This window comes from Schistosoma mansoni, chromosome W (genome assembly GCF_000237925.1).
Source record: "Schistosoma mansoni strain Puerto Rico chromosome W, complete genome".
NCBI classification, from domain to species: Eukaryota; Metazoa; Platyhelminthes; class Trematoda; order Strigeidida; family Schistosomatidae; genus Schistosoma; species Schistosoma mansoni.
In genome coordinates, this window is record NC_031502.1 from 19,691,704 (window position 1) to 19,708,987 (window position 17,284).

Sequence of the window (17,284 nt, forward strand, 5' to 3'; positions counted from 1 at the left end):
CGTCGTATTATGGGACTCCTCAGCAATGCGCATCCACGATCCCGCACTTGCGAGATTCGAACCCAGAACCTAACAGTCTCAAGCCTCAAGCACTTAACCGATAGACTTATGTGTTTGTTTAGTTTTTCTTTGTCCTAGTCAAATTCTATCGATAAAGTTAGCATGATGATTACTAAGTCTATTTTTATTTATCATTAGTTACAATAAATCTAGGTACTAAATAGATAAAAACTAATGGGGACAGGTATTGTAAATGTATATTTAATCATATTAGTTACTTATCTGATTATTCTTATTCAATGGATCTAGTTAGTATTTTGATCTATTTCAACAGCTAACATCTGGGACAATGATTTTTCCCCATTTCATCGATTTCTAACAAATTCAGAGAATTTTGTTAGACTACCAATGAAAACTTAGAAGTACTTGACGGCCATTTCGTCCTAGTATTGGACTCTTAAGCAGGGATTCGGACCGAGGACCTTCGGTCTCACACGTGAATGCTTAAGCTCTAGATCATTGAGCAAACATCTGACAATGATAATGTCTAACATCAACCTATCCACGCTATTGCATAACCACCTTACATTGTCTCTGGTGGATAACTGCCTTATACCTAACACGGATTGAACTCCACTGGTGACAGCTTCTCACTAGAACTTACTAGAATTCAGAGAATATTCTCTATCAGGAATAACAATATATTGTAATCAAAAGCCAGAATGTAAGCAACTGATTGGTTATATACAACTCATGACATGAGATGATCATCATTATTGTGACTGACAATTTCACCCGCTGATTTCTAGTATCCAACGTTCAGTCATCATCATATAAACCAAATATACACATTATTAACAGTTTCTTATGTCACTTTGAAACGAATGATCTAGGCTATTCGAATTTTCTTTTAACTGAGATGATTATTTTCCATGTTTTTCGGGGGGGGGGGAAGGGAGGGGCGGAGATATTTATAACTGTTCCATGATGACTATTCACTAACTAGTGACTTTTTTCAAACGAATTGCTTAAATGCCAAGACACTGTCCACTTTCATAATCAAAATCATTGCCAATATTAGTATGTGTTCTACAGGCTTCTAGAAATTGAAGGATATCAGCAGCCCTGATGATTACACTTTGATCCCTACAATGAATTTGAACATGATAATCTGAGTTGTTTTATAATGGTGACTTCTGTATTCAAGTTCTAAGTTGAAGTGTTAAAGTTTGAGGGGGTCTAGAATTGATACAAAAAAGGAACTCAATATCTGACTTATTCAATGTACAAGAACTTCAAATTAGCGAGGAACATATTCAGGTTCATCAGCTATCTGATTTGATTGGCTACAAACATTGAGTTATAAAACATCACTTGTTTCATGGAATGTTTTTTCCTGTGGTCATATGCAATTATCTAAATCAAATTGGGCTCTTTTTTCTCTAATCCACAGGTTTTTCTCGTCGCAATAAGTTCTTTTTTATAGAAACCGTCATCATGTTTGGTAATGCAACGGCGAAATTTTTATAGTTGAAGAACATATGGAACTCAAAGCGATTGTCAACCGATATCATAGTAACAATCTTCATTACGAACATCAAGACAGGTCTACTGTATTGAGATGAAACGTGGAGAACTACTACAACCATCATTAAAAAGGTACAAGTATTTATAAACAATTGTCTACGCAAGCTACTCAATATCCGTTGACTGAATACCATCAACAACAGTCTACTATGGGAAAGGACAAACTAGATTCCAGATGAAGAGGAAATTAGGAAAAGACGTTGGAAGTGGATAGGATATACATTGAGGAAATCATTAAACTGAATCACGAGGCAAGCACTAACTTGGAATTTTGAAGGGAAGCGGAAAAGAGGAAGGCGAAAGAAATAGCAGCAGATATGAAGAAGATGAATAGAAACTTGAAAAAACTGTAAAGGATTGTCCAGGACAGGGTTGAAAGGAGAATGCTGGTGAGTGACCTATGCTCCTCGACGAGGGGTAACAGGCGTAAGTAAGTAAGTAAGTCATCATGTTAGTCTGTCTTCCTCGTGTTTTTAATTTACTTCTGAACAGATTTACATTTATATATGAGAGTGAAAGTATGCACATACCTTCCAATAGAAGTCATGACACACATTTGTTTGTACAAATGGAGAGAGAATGTGTGTGTGTGTGAGAAATTTTCTATTTATCTAATTCATAGTGATTAAACATGAGTTTTCTCCTAGATTGACACGTCTCCAATACTGTACAATGATATTTGAAGCATGTGTCTGGTTTTACCTTAGGATAAATGATATCTCTACTGAAATGTTAAATGATGAATGATGAAACTTCATCAATAACTGACGTAAACAACAAACCAATTAAAAAATAAGGACTATTTTAGGTAGATATCTCATTCTAGGTGCTAATGTAGTATGCGCTACTGATGTCGATAGATATAAGTAGTATTGTTGGTGCCCCGGCAGGTCAACGGAGCTATGGAGGTCAGCGAGTCACAGACTCGACATTTTGACGGAGAGATTGGCACAAACTGTAGCAAAAGGAGATAGTCTGCACGGTGAGCAGAACCACCGCAAGAACAAATGCTTTAAAGGGGGGAAGGCGAGTGTGGTGTGGGTTACTGATATCCTTATAAGTAGTATATGGTGATGGTCAGGCATTGAATGTACTTCACTAGAAGATCGATAAGAAAAGAACGGGAACGGCAGGCAATCGGTACGAAAATGCATGAACAATTATAATCGGAGACTATGGATTGATATTTGCAGAAGAAAAAGTCAAATTGAGACAACTGATTATTATTTTGCAAATTAACTGTTTGCTGTATGGTTAATGAGATATTCTATAATACTGTGCTAAAGTACATTCGATTGTCCCCACTCGTGTTTTGTTCACTACAGTATGTATCATCAATCGAAAGTGAAATACCTGGTAGCAGACAGTTAAGAAGATCAAAGAAAAGAGAATGAGAACAAAGAACGATTGGTATGGAAACGATGGAACAATCAAATCTGAGATGATTGATTCGCATTTTGCAAATGAAGTACATATTGTATGGTTCTCATATTTTATTAAGGGATTCTGTAATTATGAGTTCAAGCATACTTGGATTGTCCTTGCTAGTGTTCTCGTTCACTACACTACCATTTAGCTACGACCTCAACACGAAATCCTGACTTTAAATGTCTGAATGAGATTAAGTCAAGTTTACCGTTAAGGTATTTTGAATTCAACCATCATTAGTTTTCTTTCTAAATGTGTTCAAATCATGATGCATGAAAGGGTCATCAGGTCCTATGGAATTCGATAAGTTATTGATATTTAATAGAAATTCGAGAACAATCATTGTTAATTGTCTATCTATCTATAATCATGTGAATTTCTGGTATTGTCATAGTTCAGGTTGGGGACAGATACAATTCAGCAAGGTATACCTGTAATCTTGAGGGAACTAGTGCTCTCTGACGTATTCGACCCCGTGTCACTCAGCTTCATAGTCAAAGACGTTACTTTGAGCTATTCGGGCCGCGACTGACACGGGTCCAGAGTTTCCTGTTGACCACCTCCAACCACCATCTTACCTCAACATAGTGCATGCAGTGTCGAGCCACCTAGACTAGTGGCCACATTGCAACTTGATCGATAACATTCGATCAGCACTAAGAAGGACTTGACACACATGACATTGATCACCACCCAGTGATCAATCAATTGTGACAGATACAATTCACATCTATCGATCAGCGTCAAAACACGTTTTTCAACAAATCAGGTCAGCTGAAGGTAATTAGTGTTACTGGAGGAATGAGTACTCTTCGTTAGTTAACTCAATAAATCAATAATAATGATCATAAATTAAGGAGATAGAGAGGCTCAGTGGTCTATCGGTTAAGTGCTCAGGCGTGAGACTGGTAGGTCCTGGGTTCGAATCTCGCAAGTGCGGGATCGTGGATGCGCACTGCTGAGGAGTCCCGCAATAAAACAAAATGGCCGTCCAGTGCTTCCAGGTTTTCTATGGTTGTCTAGCTTCAATTGACTCATGATCTCAACTATATATAATTGGTAAGTATTAATTTTGAGCTTATCTGTTTAGGTGGTTTGTATTAATCTATTTGGATCGATAGTAATACAGACAATCAAATATGTATATATATTCATGATAACAAACTCACAATCGTGTCAAACAAAATCAAAAGAAGCACTGGTTAGCTGTTTTTTCGTAGTATGAGACCTTTCAGAAGTATCTATCCATGACCTCGCCACAAGAGATCAAACTTACATTCTTCAGTTTCACATGCAAGCGATTAATCTCTAAACCACTGAGATACCACCTATCGATGTATATTACTAATTTCAATTAATTGGCGCGACTGTATTCCATTGTCTGAGGTGTATAACTTTCTCATTTGATATGGCTGAACTCCACCGATTACTATTTGAAGTTAGACATATATGCTACCGCATGACAGCTCACTGGTCTGGAAATTAAGCGTTCGTTCGTTAGTTAAAACTTCTCGGGTTCAGTTCCTATTTTAGGATTGCGGATGAGCTTTAACTAGGATCAAACAGCTGTCTAGTGTTGACTGATTTTCAATGGTTGAAGTCTCCTACCTGTAAGAATCGTTACCATGGATCTTGTAAATTTAGTTCCCCATTACACTGCCTATCTTTCATTTTAAGTAGGGTAAAAAGTTTCTTTCTCAATAAGTTAGTTACTATTTGAATAATCTAACAGCCAAGAACATTTTTGTATGTATTCACTGGTCTATTGAATTAATCATCCATAAAATCTCTAAAGAATTCGTTTCGTAAATTAAAAAAATTTAACAAGATAGTAAGGAATTGTCCGCTCTCAGTATTAAGGAAACTCAGTCAGTCAGTCAGTCACAACGTAGAACTTTGTACGTACGTACATCAGTTCAAGTTGCCATACCGCGTTAGAACAGAGATGCAGTTGTCGATTCAAATCACATAGTAGTAGAAGTAGTAAGTGTATAAGCAGTAATCGGAAAGATTATGGTTTGAAGATGTTATTGAAGGAGTATAATCCAGTGAAATAAATTTGGAACCAGAAAAAAAGAAAGGGACATGGAGAATTCGGGAGAACACAAAGAGTGTATGCACCTTCGCCATTGTAAACGATTTTGAGCCATGTCATTCAAGGTCTCTAACCATCAGTTGTTATCATGTCACGGATCTCAACCAAGTAATCTACAACTACCAAAGTGTCTCAGTTCACTTGTCAATGACTTCATGGATTTGTGTCATATTTTAATCTGGCCGCCCCTAGCTTTCTTCCAACCTACTCCTACATCATAAAATATCGCTCGGCGAGGCAGTCGGTGGTTGAACATACGTAACAGGTGTCCCAGCCATCTCAACTGATGAAGTTTCACTACTTCATCAATTGATTTGCCATCCTTACCTATTACCCGTTTTTTAACAACTACATTACTTACCCGGTGGTCCCAGGATATACGAGCTGAAGCTAAGAGTTCTTTAAAATATGATTAAGTTTTATCAAACTCATTGATGGAAAAGTCACCACAAATTATCCATTTGATTACATGATTACAGATTGAGTTAGGTAACAGCCTTAAAGTTGAATGACATTAGACATGTCTGTAAAGCGTAGTGATAACAAATAGTCAATTCAATGTGATTGAAAAGTTTAGACAAACATGAAATTAATCACTACTCAGTGGTCTGGATAGTCCAGTGATAGCATCTTAAAATGTAGAGTTGACTGATGCTGATTACGACCTCACAGTGAGTGGCAAGAAGCATGAAATCTTATTGCTGAGTAGCTTGTTGATTATTACCAACCATCTAATATATAGTAAACAGTTCATTTGCAAATTATCAATCAACTCTCTCAATATTGACTGTTCCTTCTGCAAATATCAGTCCATCTACTCCGATTATTATTATTCATGCATTTTCATATCAATTGAGTTCCGCTCCCGTTCTTTCCTTATTGATCTTCTAGTAAAATACATTCAATGCTCTACCATCGTTATATACTACTTGTGTGAATATAAGTAGCCCAAACCATATAATTAATATCAATAATGTAACTTTCAATTAATGAGGACAAAGCTGAGCTTTTATCATCGGAAAGATTGCTTAAAATGCTTGTAAATTAAGGCTATATCGAGGCAATAAGCACAGTATGCACATATGCCAGTAATAAGAGACTGACCAGTTGCAGTCCTAAACATCAACGGTAAGATTCGAACAAACAATATCAAGTGAAATTAAACTTCGCCCCATTGCGCAAACAAGTGACTATCAGGACTCAGCAGCTGAGTGGATAACGCGATGGTATTTGAAGCGAAAGGTACTGAGTTCGAGTCCCAGAGTAAACATTAACTCCGAGATGCAGGTACATTCAACTGACCAGTCCCAAATAGAATGAAACGCGCGTTTAAATGTGTAAAACAAACAAACACAATAACTTTCATTGTTGAAGTGCATATGATGTCCAGTTGCTCATAATTTCATATATCCATGTAAACAATGGCTACCAACGGGGTATACCAATCTGTACGTCATGTCAATGATCAGCGTCTATATATTCTCATTAGTTTTATAATGATACTAATGATGTAATAGAAAAATAATCTCCATAGTTAAAACTAGATTACTAAAGTTTAGCTCTAGGTATAAAAAAATGTAATTTTAACAATTAAACACTTTAAATTCACTTAGTATTGTTTGTTTGAATCTTCTCATTGATGTTTTCGAGTCCCAGAGTGATCATAGACTCTGAGATGCAGGTACATCCAGCTGACGAGTCCCAAATAGGACGGAACGCACGTCAACCTGGATTCCACTGCTAGCCACTATCCATCTTTGCTTACAATTAAACACTTTAGTAGTCAAGGTCATGAGTCCATCAAATCTAAACTATCATAAGAAACCTAGAAGCACTGGACACTCATTTCGCCCCATAATCGGACTCTTCCACAAGACTCTTCCTCACAAGATTCGAACTCAGGACCTATTAATCTCGCATACTCTATAAAATACATTATATATAAAATCAATTCAATTTACCTCATTTATTTTGATTGGTGTTTTTGTTGTTGAAATGAAATGATCAACATAATTTCTATTTGAATTCAATGAATCTTTCAATCTTCTTTGTTTTAATTCATCATTATCATTATTACTATTTATAGTAGTTATAGTAGAATGTTTATATTCATTTAAATATAATTCCGGTATTAATTCATATAAAGTATATGGCCAACTTATACAACGACGACGACGACGTCGACGACGATCATAATGATGATGATGATGATGTTGCTGTTGCTGTTGCTGTTGCTGTTGCTGTTTATTCAATAATAATCGATCTTCTTTAATGTTAAAAGGATTTGATTCTATTGAATGTATATTGATTTCATTAGGTTGTATTGTATTACATAAGAATTTCTCATTAATACTACTCATAGTAGTAGTAGTAGTATTAGTAGTAGTATCAGTAGTACGGTTATCAATAATAGTAGGACTATTATTACTACTATTAGTAGTAGTAGTAAGTAAAGTATGATAACTATTTGTAAAAATAAAATTTTGAACATCCATATCAGTAGTTAATCTCTTTTTCATTAATATTGTTTTATCTAATGGAATAGTAGAATATTTCAATTTAGATTGACTTATATCAAATGGAAATAATGAACAATTCGATACAAACGATTGTTGCTGTTGTTGTTGTTGAGGGTGGTGCTGTGGTTGTTGCTGCTGGTGTTTCTGTGGTTGATGGTGCTGTCGTTGTGGTTGCTGTTGTTGTTGTTGTCGGTGGCGGTGGTGGTGCTGCGGTTGCTGTTGGTGGTGGTGCTGTTGTTGTTGCTGTGGTGGTGGTGATGTTTTACATTGATTATGATAAAAATATTGAAATTGTTTATTTGTTAAAGTATGTGTTATATAATTTGAATAGGTAGACTGTAAAATATGTTTAGGTAATTGTTTTAATGATCCTGTATATATTGAATTTCTTAAATAAAATGGATTCATTTCTTGACTCCATAATATATTTGTATTTGTTAATGGTGTAGTTACATATTTACTAGGACATATAGAATTTGTATATACTGTAGATAATGTTGGTGTAGATAATGATGATAATGTGAATGATGAGGATGATGTCGACGATGTTGATGATGTCGATGATGTCGATGAAGATGACGACAATGTCAATGATGAAGTGGATGATGAATATGATGGTTGAAATTGTTGATTATCAGCAATTGTCCTATTTATAACATAACGATTATGATTAGGGAGATTTGTTTGTTTGATCATATTCATTTCACGGGGATCTATATAAATGGAATCTTGGATTCCATTTAAAATACGTTTTGATGGTTTCATATATTCAATAGATGTAAATCTTTGACAATTCATGGAATGAACATCATCATCTGTTTGATAGATATGATCATTAGGTATGAAAGAAGATGAAGGCGAAAGTTTACTGATAGGTATTTGATGATAGTTTGAATGACGTATTGGATATGATCTTGTTTGAGATGGTGTTGAATGATCATTCATCGCAATTCGTTTACTTTCAGGTAATCTTTGATTGAGCAACTAGAATGAGCAGGTAGAAGAAAACCTTCTATTAAGTTGACGAATTTAATCTATTCATTTTGTGTTCAGAAAATGGTTTACAATCAAAAGCAATCATGTATTCACTAGCAACTAATTACAAGAAGTTATTTGAAGAAGTTTAGTTAGAAGCAGTGATCAGTGAGATCTAATCACATTAAATGTGAGTCAGTTAGCTACTAATAGGGCTGATAAAAAGTTGAAATTAGACATTAACACCGTTGGATGCCGGTTCAGTGATCTATCGGTCAAGTGCTTTGGCGCGAGACTGGTAGGTCCTGGGTTCGAATCTCGCGAGTGCGAGATCGTGGATGCGCACTGGATAGTGGCTAGCAGTGGAATTCAGCTCGACGTGCGTTTCGTCCTATTTGAAACTCGTCAGCTGGATATATCTGCATCTCAGAGTTGATGTTCACTCTGGGAGGAACTCGAACCCACTATCTTTCGCTTCAAACGCCATCGTGTTATCGACTCACCTACTGAGTCCTGATAGTCACATGCTTGTGCAATGGGGTGAAGTTTAAATTCGCTTAGTATTACTTGTTTGAATCTTCCCTGGATTCCACTGCTAGCCACTATTCATCTTTGCTTGAAGAGCCTAAGGACTAAGCTCTCACCTCGAAACCTGATGTTCCTGGGTTTGACTCTTAGTGAGGTCTTGGGTACACATTGGCAGCTGAGGAGTGCTATATTATGACTAAACAGCTGTTCAGTGCTTTCTGGTTTTTAAAGGTTGTCTAACTCACTTCAGTTTATTCTACAAACTATGAAATACATCCCCTAATTCAGTCCAAGTAATCTAAGAGCAACACTAGATCATATAAGTAAAGTTTAACTGGAAGCTTAATGCTTCAATCTGTATCAGCTTTCACATAGGATAGACATACGAAACAATACACGAATTCTAAATGCTTAGTCTATTATTCTGATCGATCATAATTCTATTAACCTATCGTTTCTATCAGTTATCTTCGTTAAATTGAACATAGTCTTGTGATTTACTCTAGTGATCAAACAAGTATGACACTGGTAATTACACTGGGCGATGTCTGTAAACATTCCTGTTATATAGGAGATCATTCTCTGATTGGGTAATTTTTCTGTAAAATGGAACAAAAACAGTTATTCTAACTCAATGGTATGTATATATATCCATTTCCTGACAGTACCTTGGCAATAACAACAAATCTTCTAGCTATGAACAAACCTATCCATGACTGGATTCTACCGATTCAAATAATACTAAGAACACTTGACAAAAATGGTATTGTTCACTCACTACTTAGTAATTAATCAATGTTATGTATCCAGTAATGAGATAATGGAAAAGATTTGTAGCTCAGGTGGATGATTTTGATGAAATTTTGTTCTCTGAGCTGTACGGTTTGATCGTGGAGCTTTCATAGTTCTTCTGAACGACATCATCAACACAAACTTCCATTCAGCTCAGAGAACAAAAATCCATCAAAAAGTATTCAGTAATTCATAGTTGATACTTACCGATGATCCATATCGTTCCAAAGAGTGATGATGACCCCTTGGAACTACAGGCTGTATATATGAAGTTGAACTACTTTCATAAACATCATCATCATCATCTGTGTCATCATTAGGACCAATAATAACAGGAGCTACATTTTCGCCAGCATTATATTCATGTCCGTCATTAATAGCATAAACTGTTGGCATTTGATATTGATTAGAATCATATGAATTTGAATTATCCCACTGATTTAGATTTTGTAAAAAGTACAATTTCTTCAAATCTGTAGAGTATTCACTTGATTGAATAGGATCAGATTCATTCAATACTGAATCAATGTTTACTGGATGATAATAATGAGGTGCTGATTGAATTGTCACTGAACTTAATTCAGACTTTTCACTGATACTTTCAATATCTGGTACAATTCCATCAATAGTATCTATTTGATACGAATGATGTTGAGGTAAAGGTACTTTTAATTGTCTTAAATGAAGATCATTGTCATCTTGTTTACTAACTAGATTCTCTGGTATCCAATAATGTTGAATGAAATGAGATTTTATTCTTTTAGAGTCTTCAGTATGATACGAACTATAATAATAAAAAGAATATAGATGTACATTTAATTAAGAATATCTCTAGGATGTTCATAGAAAATGTTCAATTTTAAGTAACTTACTAACTTCATAGTTAAACTGATAGGTCCTGGGTCCGAATCTCGGGAGGCGGGATCATGGATGCCCACTGCCACTGAAGAGTCCCACAATAGGACGAAAGGGCCACCCGTCGCTTCCAGGTTTTCCATTGTTGTCTACCTTCAATTAACTCAATTTCAACCATAAAATTACTGAAATCTCCACAAAAGCCACTTCTGAGTCAAACAATCATTGAAAATTGAGATGTACTAAATAGCTAATTTGTACTTGTAATTAGGGTTTACAAATTATTTATTTATTATTTATTTAAACACATAAATATTGGTACAAAGGGATACCAGATATATATGCGCTATACAAATGTCATTTGATTTGTGTAAGGGCTGTGATACTGCCCGGGTGCCCAAACAGAAACAGGTGATTTTCTTAGGGGACCACAACCGGAGCCTTTGACCTAAAGATCTGACCCACAAGGCAGTGGAGCATCATAAGGAGATGCAGTCCCATGGTAGCCAGTAACCAATGATTGATTCATACGCCATTTATTCACTCAGGATCCTGGAGCACATGTGCACTATTGGTTTGGAATCAGGGTTTTCCGACTCCCCTAGGTGGACTTTCTGTGTTCACCAACCAGGTTAAAGTGTTTGACATTCGTCTTTCATCCTCTCAATTTCGTTAACAACACCCCCGCCACGAGAAGACGGCGAGTAGGACTTCCCTGTCAGAGGCTATGTACGCGTGGCCATGTTAGAGCATTTGGATAAGGAGAGCTGACTTTCCCCACACTCGGTCGTACCAGGGCATTTGCGGACAGGTTTTCAAATAATGGAGAAGATTCGTAATTCCGATGGATGATTTACATTGTTATATTGTATATTTTGAATGAGATGGTTTGTGAGCTGTTTCAAAATCATTCCATCCTATCCATATAAAGTATGAATGGATGATATTGTTCAGAATGAAACTGGAACTTTCTCAATTAAAATAACTGACTTAAAGGACATAACATTTAGAAAATTTCGACTACTGTTTAAAAATCTTCATCGACAAACTCAAATCAACGATCCAACTTATGACTATGGATAGAATAAGTTACATAATTTATCTATTATCCAGTAATATTGTAGTGAACAAGAACACAAGTAGGAGACAATTGAATGCATTTGAATAGGAAATCATGGAATATCTTAGTAAAATCTGACACTTGATTGTCTTTTCGGTTCTAAACTAATCATTCTCTGTTCTCATTCGCTTTACTTTTCGATCTTCTTAACCTTCTGTTACTAAGTATTTCACCTTTACTCATGATACATACTACTTATATCTATCGACATCAGTAGTATACACCACAATATAAGTGAAAAGTTTCTATAAAATGAAACTGGAAACTGTGTTGAAATTCTAAATCAATAAAATTGATATTTTATATATAATTGAAATCATAAGTCAATTGAAGCAGACCACCATACAAAACTTGGAATCACTGGACGACCATTTCGTCCTATTGTGGGACTTTCAGCAGTACGTATCCACGATCCCATCTCACGAGATTCGAACCCAGGACCTATCAGTCTCGCGCGCGAGCGCCTAATCTCTAGACCACTGAACCTGCATCCAACGGTGTTAATGTATAACTTCAACCAATCCACGAAATTGAGCAACCATTGGATGCCGGATCAGTGGTCCATCGGTTGAGTGCTCGCGCGCGAGACTGATAGGTCCTGTGTTTGAATCTCGTAAGGTGGGATCGTGGATGCGCACTGCTGAGGAGTCCCACAATAGAACGAAACGGCCTTAAAGCAGTGGTTCCGGGTTTTCCATGGTGGTCTAGTTTCAATTGACTCATGATCTCAACTATATAAAATTAATTTTTGTTAACTTTATTAGGATCATGAATATGCACCGTTTAGAAGCTCCATACTAGAACGAAGACGAAGAAACCAACCAAAGCTTACTAGGTTCAATTGAGAATAATCTAAAACTAATATAAGCTACAATGATTTCATAAATAATCAAGGATGATTTAATAATCAGTGCTTAAATTCCTCCTCCTCCTCCCCTCTCTTAGAGGAAACTATGCAAAAATTACAAATGTAAATGAAGTGTGTGTGAGTGTGCATTTGTCTTAAGATTATCATTTAAGGCAACTACATTTAATGGTTTCCTGTCAGCATTGTTACATTGAGACGTTTGTTTTGCTTCTCTGTCTGTCCCTCAATTGATTTGTATTCGTTTACTTCATATCTTTGAGTTGGGATTGTTAACATTGATGTGTTAGTATAATGGAATGTATGTATATATATATATATATATACAATGTATATCCATACTTCGAACAGAATAGAAAGATTGGATTTAATCTAGAGGTGTATCAATTTCATTTTACATAACTCTAGATGTTCTTATTTGATTGTTTATTCCTTTGAGACTTCAGGTATCGCTAAACAAACATACACTTATCCAATTATATATACATATATATCAAAATTGGTATTATTTGCATGTATCTTCCCATTGTTGTTTAGAACTGCAATTGATTCGTTTCTTGTTGGCAAATTTACATCCTGTGCGGACTGCATCAATATTGCCTTAAGTCACAAGCTTAATAAACAAAGATGGATGGTGGTTAGCAGTGGAATCCAGGATGCGCGTCTCATGGATAAAGAGATAGCATTTGATGCGAAAGGTACTGGATTCCAGTCCCGGAGTGAACATCAATTCTGGGATGGAGGTACATCCAGTTGACGAGTCCAAATAGGACGAAAGGCAAGTAGTGTATCCCACTGTTAGCCACCATCCAACTTTGCATATATAGACTGGAGTTGGATAATGGCTAATAATGAAATTTAGCGGGACTGAAACTCATTGTGTTTCACTTCAAACATTGACATGTTATCCATATCCTCTTGAAAATATTTATAACTGGCTGATTCTATCAAGACAATCGGCTTAAAATGCACATATCTCAAAAGAGACTTAAATTCTTAGACACAGACTTAATCTTCCAAGTTTCCAGTAGTTTACAATATAAATCAAAAACTAGGAGGTATGAAGAAAGCTTTAATTTGAAGGCAGATCATGTATTGAAAAAAAATGTATTTATGTTTGACCTCGGAAGAGTTGAGACGTTTCTGGAAGGTAAGATAAAATTTGCATCATAATTAGCAATTTGTCCAATCATACAACAAGAATACAATCGATCATTTAGGAAGCTTCTAAAGAATGTTAATTTGTCAAAGATTTTTCAGAATTTTACTAGCTTTTAGTGCCATTTTCAAAGAATTATCGAGAGCTACCAGCAGTAATATCTTTTGATGTTTTATTTTTACAGAAATTTCTCATTGCAAACTCTTGCCCCCAAATGCCATGGTACATTCGAGGGTGGGGAGAGTCAACTCTTCCTCTCCGAATGCTCTCACATGGCTGAACATATACAGCCACTGCTAGGAAAGTTCTACTCACTGCCTTCTCATGGTATTATTGTTGTTTAAGAAATTGAGAGGACAAAAAGTGAATATCCGTTGCTTTAAGCGTTTTGGTGGACACGGAGAATCTATCTAGGGGTTGTAAAACCCCCATTTCAAACCATGATTCTGAAAGAACAAATAGCGTATGAACCAATCGTTGGTCACTGGCTACCATGAGACTGCATCTTCTAATGTTGCTCCACTGTCTTGTGGATTAGACCTTTAGGTTGAGGGCTCCGGTTGTGGCCTCCTAAGTAAACCATGTGCTTTGGTTTGAGTACCCGGACAGTATTACAACACACACACAAAATCAAGTGACTTGTGTGGCGCATACATGTTCGGTGCCCCTTTGTACTAATATTTATGCATTCAAATAAATAAATATTAATATTTTTATTCTTCGTAAATTTAGATTATTTTAAAAGCAGTTGATAACAAATGGTACGATATAATAATATAATGTACTACTTAAAAATAATTATCAGTAGTGAAATACAAAACTCTTGTTTTCTCCTATATAGATTAAATCCAGCTGATTACATCCATCTGACGAGTCCCAAATAGGACGAAACGCGCGTCAAACTGGATTCCACCGCTACTTACTTACTTACTTACTTACTTACGCCTGTTACCCCTCGTCAAGGAGCATAGGCCACTCACCAGCATTCTCCATCCAACTCTGTCCTGAGCCTTCCTTTCCAGTTCTTTTCAGTTAACATTCATCCTTTTCATATCTGCTTCTATTTCCCGGCGTAGTGTGTTCTTTGGCCTTCCTCTTTTCATCTTCCCTTCCGGATTCCAAGTTAGGGATTGAGTCGTGATGCACATTGGTGATTTCCTTAATGTATGTCCGATCCACTTCCAACGTCTTTTCTTAATTTCCTCTTCCGCTGGAAGCTGATTTGTCCTCTCCCATAAAACGCTGTTGCTGATAGTATCCGGCCAGTGAATGTTGAGTATTTTGCGAAGACAACTGTTTATAAATACTTGTACCTTCTTGACGATGGATGTAGTAGTTCTCCGTTTCAGCTCCGTACAGTAGGACTATCTTGACGTTCATATTGAAGATTCTGATTTTGATATTGGTTGACAGTTGTTTTGAGTTCCATATGTTCTTCAATTGTAGAAATGCTGCCCTTGCTTTGCCAATCCTAGCCTTTACATCTGCATCCGATCCTCCTTGTTTATCAACGATGCTTCCCAGGTACGTTAATGTTTCCACATCTTCCAGAGTTTCGCCATCAAGTGTGATTGGGTTGGTGTTCTCCGTGTTGTATTTGAGAATCTTGCATTTTCCTTTGTGAATGTTGAGGCCTATCGATGCAGAGGCTGCTGCTACATTTGCTGTCTTCGTCTGTATTTGTTCGTGTGTATGAGATAGAAGGGCTAGGTCATCTGCGAAGTCCAAATCATCTAAATGATTCTGAGATGTCCATTGTATTCCATGCTTCCCGTCAGAAGTCGAAGTCTTCATAATCCAGTCAATCATCAGAAGAAAGAGAAAGGTGGAGAGTAGACAGCCTTGTCTGACTCCGGTCCTTACTGGAAATGCATCTGTCAGCTGTCCTCCATGTACGACTTTGCACTGTAGTCCATCGTATGAGTTCTGGATAATGTTGACAATCTTCTGAGGAACTCCATAGTGTCGAAGAAGTTTCCATAATGTTCTGTCCACACTGTTAAACGCCTTCTCATAGTCAATGAAGTTGACGTATAGTGATGAGTTCCACTCAACTGATTGTCCAACGATGATCCGTAGTGTCGCAATCTGGTCTGTGCATGACCTATCCTTACGGAATCCAGCCTGTTGATCCCTAAGTTCGGCGTCTACTGCGCCTTTCATCCGATTCGGCAGCACTCTGTTGAGAACTTTTCCTGGTACTGATAACAAACTGATGCCTCTGTAGTTCTCACATTTGCTCAGATCTCCTTTCTTTGATATCTTGATGAGATATCCTTCTTTCCAGTCCCTAGGCACTTGTTCCTCTTCCCAAATCTTCTTGAATAGAAGGTGAAGCATGTTTGCAGTTATTTCAATGTCTGACTTCAGTGCTTCTGCTGGTATATTGTCAGGTCCTGCCGCCTTCCCACTTTTGATTTGTCTGATGGCTATCTTGACTTCTTCGATCGTTGGTGGAGTGATATCTATTGGAAGGTCAGTGTGTGCTGCTTCGATGTTCGGTGGGTTCAGTGGGGCTGGTCTATTCAGCAGTTCCTCGAAGTATTCTGCCCATCTTTTCCTCTGTTCTTGAATCTCAGTGATTGTCTTTCCTTCTTTGTCCTTGACTGGTCTCTCTGGTTTGCTATATCTCCCTGCCAATTTCTTCGTTGTATCATATAGTTGTTTCATATTCCCTTCTCTTGCAGCTTTTTCCGCCGTCGTTGCTAGTTCTCCCATGTATTTCTGCTTAACGGCTTTAATGCTTTTCTTCACTTCCCTGTTTGTTTCTGCGTAGTCTGCTTGTGCTTTGACTTTCTCTGCTCGTGTTCGGCTGTTGTTAATTGCTAGTTTCTTGTTCTTCCTTTCTTGAATTTTGTCCAGGGTTCCCATAGAGATCCATTCCATGTGATGATGCTTCTTAGGACCAAGAACCTCCTGACACGTTGAAGTTAGTGCTTCTTTTATCCCTTTCCAGTTGTCCTCCAAAGTAGTTTCTTGTTCATTCAGTAGATCCTGTAGAGCTTGGAACCTGTTGTTGAGAGTTATCTTGAATTCATGGAGCTTGTCAGTATCTTGAAGGAAGGCTGTATTGAACCTTTGTAGTGCTGGTTGTTCAGTTGTCCAGTGTTTCTTCAGCTTCAGTCTCATCTTGGCCACAACCAGGTGGTGATCTGAAGCTATGTCAGCTCCTCTCCGGGTTCTCACATCTTCCATTGATCTTCGGAATTTTTTGTTGATACAGATGTGATCTATCTGGTTCTCTGTGGTTTGGTCCGGTGAGATCCATGTAGCTTTGTGTATGCGCTTGTGTGGGAATATTGTGCCGCTTATAACCAATTTGTTGAATGCACATAGGTTTGCAAGTCTCTCCCCATTTTCA

At 37.0% G+C, this 17,284-nt stretch overlaps 1 protein-coding gene across 1 annotated transcript in view; it reads right to left on the reverse strand.

Moving 5' to 3' along the window:
• Positions 1 to 3,241: 3,241 nt before the first annotated feature.
• Positions 3,242 to 17,284, reverse strand: part of Smp_148200 (putative junctophilin) — a gene marked incomplete at both ends in the record, with an annotated part of 35,479 nt that continues 21,436 nt past the window's right edge. Inside the window, 3 exon segments of the mRNA XM_018788902.1 lie at positions 3,242 to 3,306; positions 8,292 to 8,613; positions 10,132 to 10,708. Of these exon segments, the coding sequence (XP_018654398.1) occupies positions 3,242 to 3,306; positions 8,292 to 8,613; positions 10,132 to 10,708 (964 nt within the window).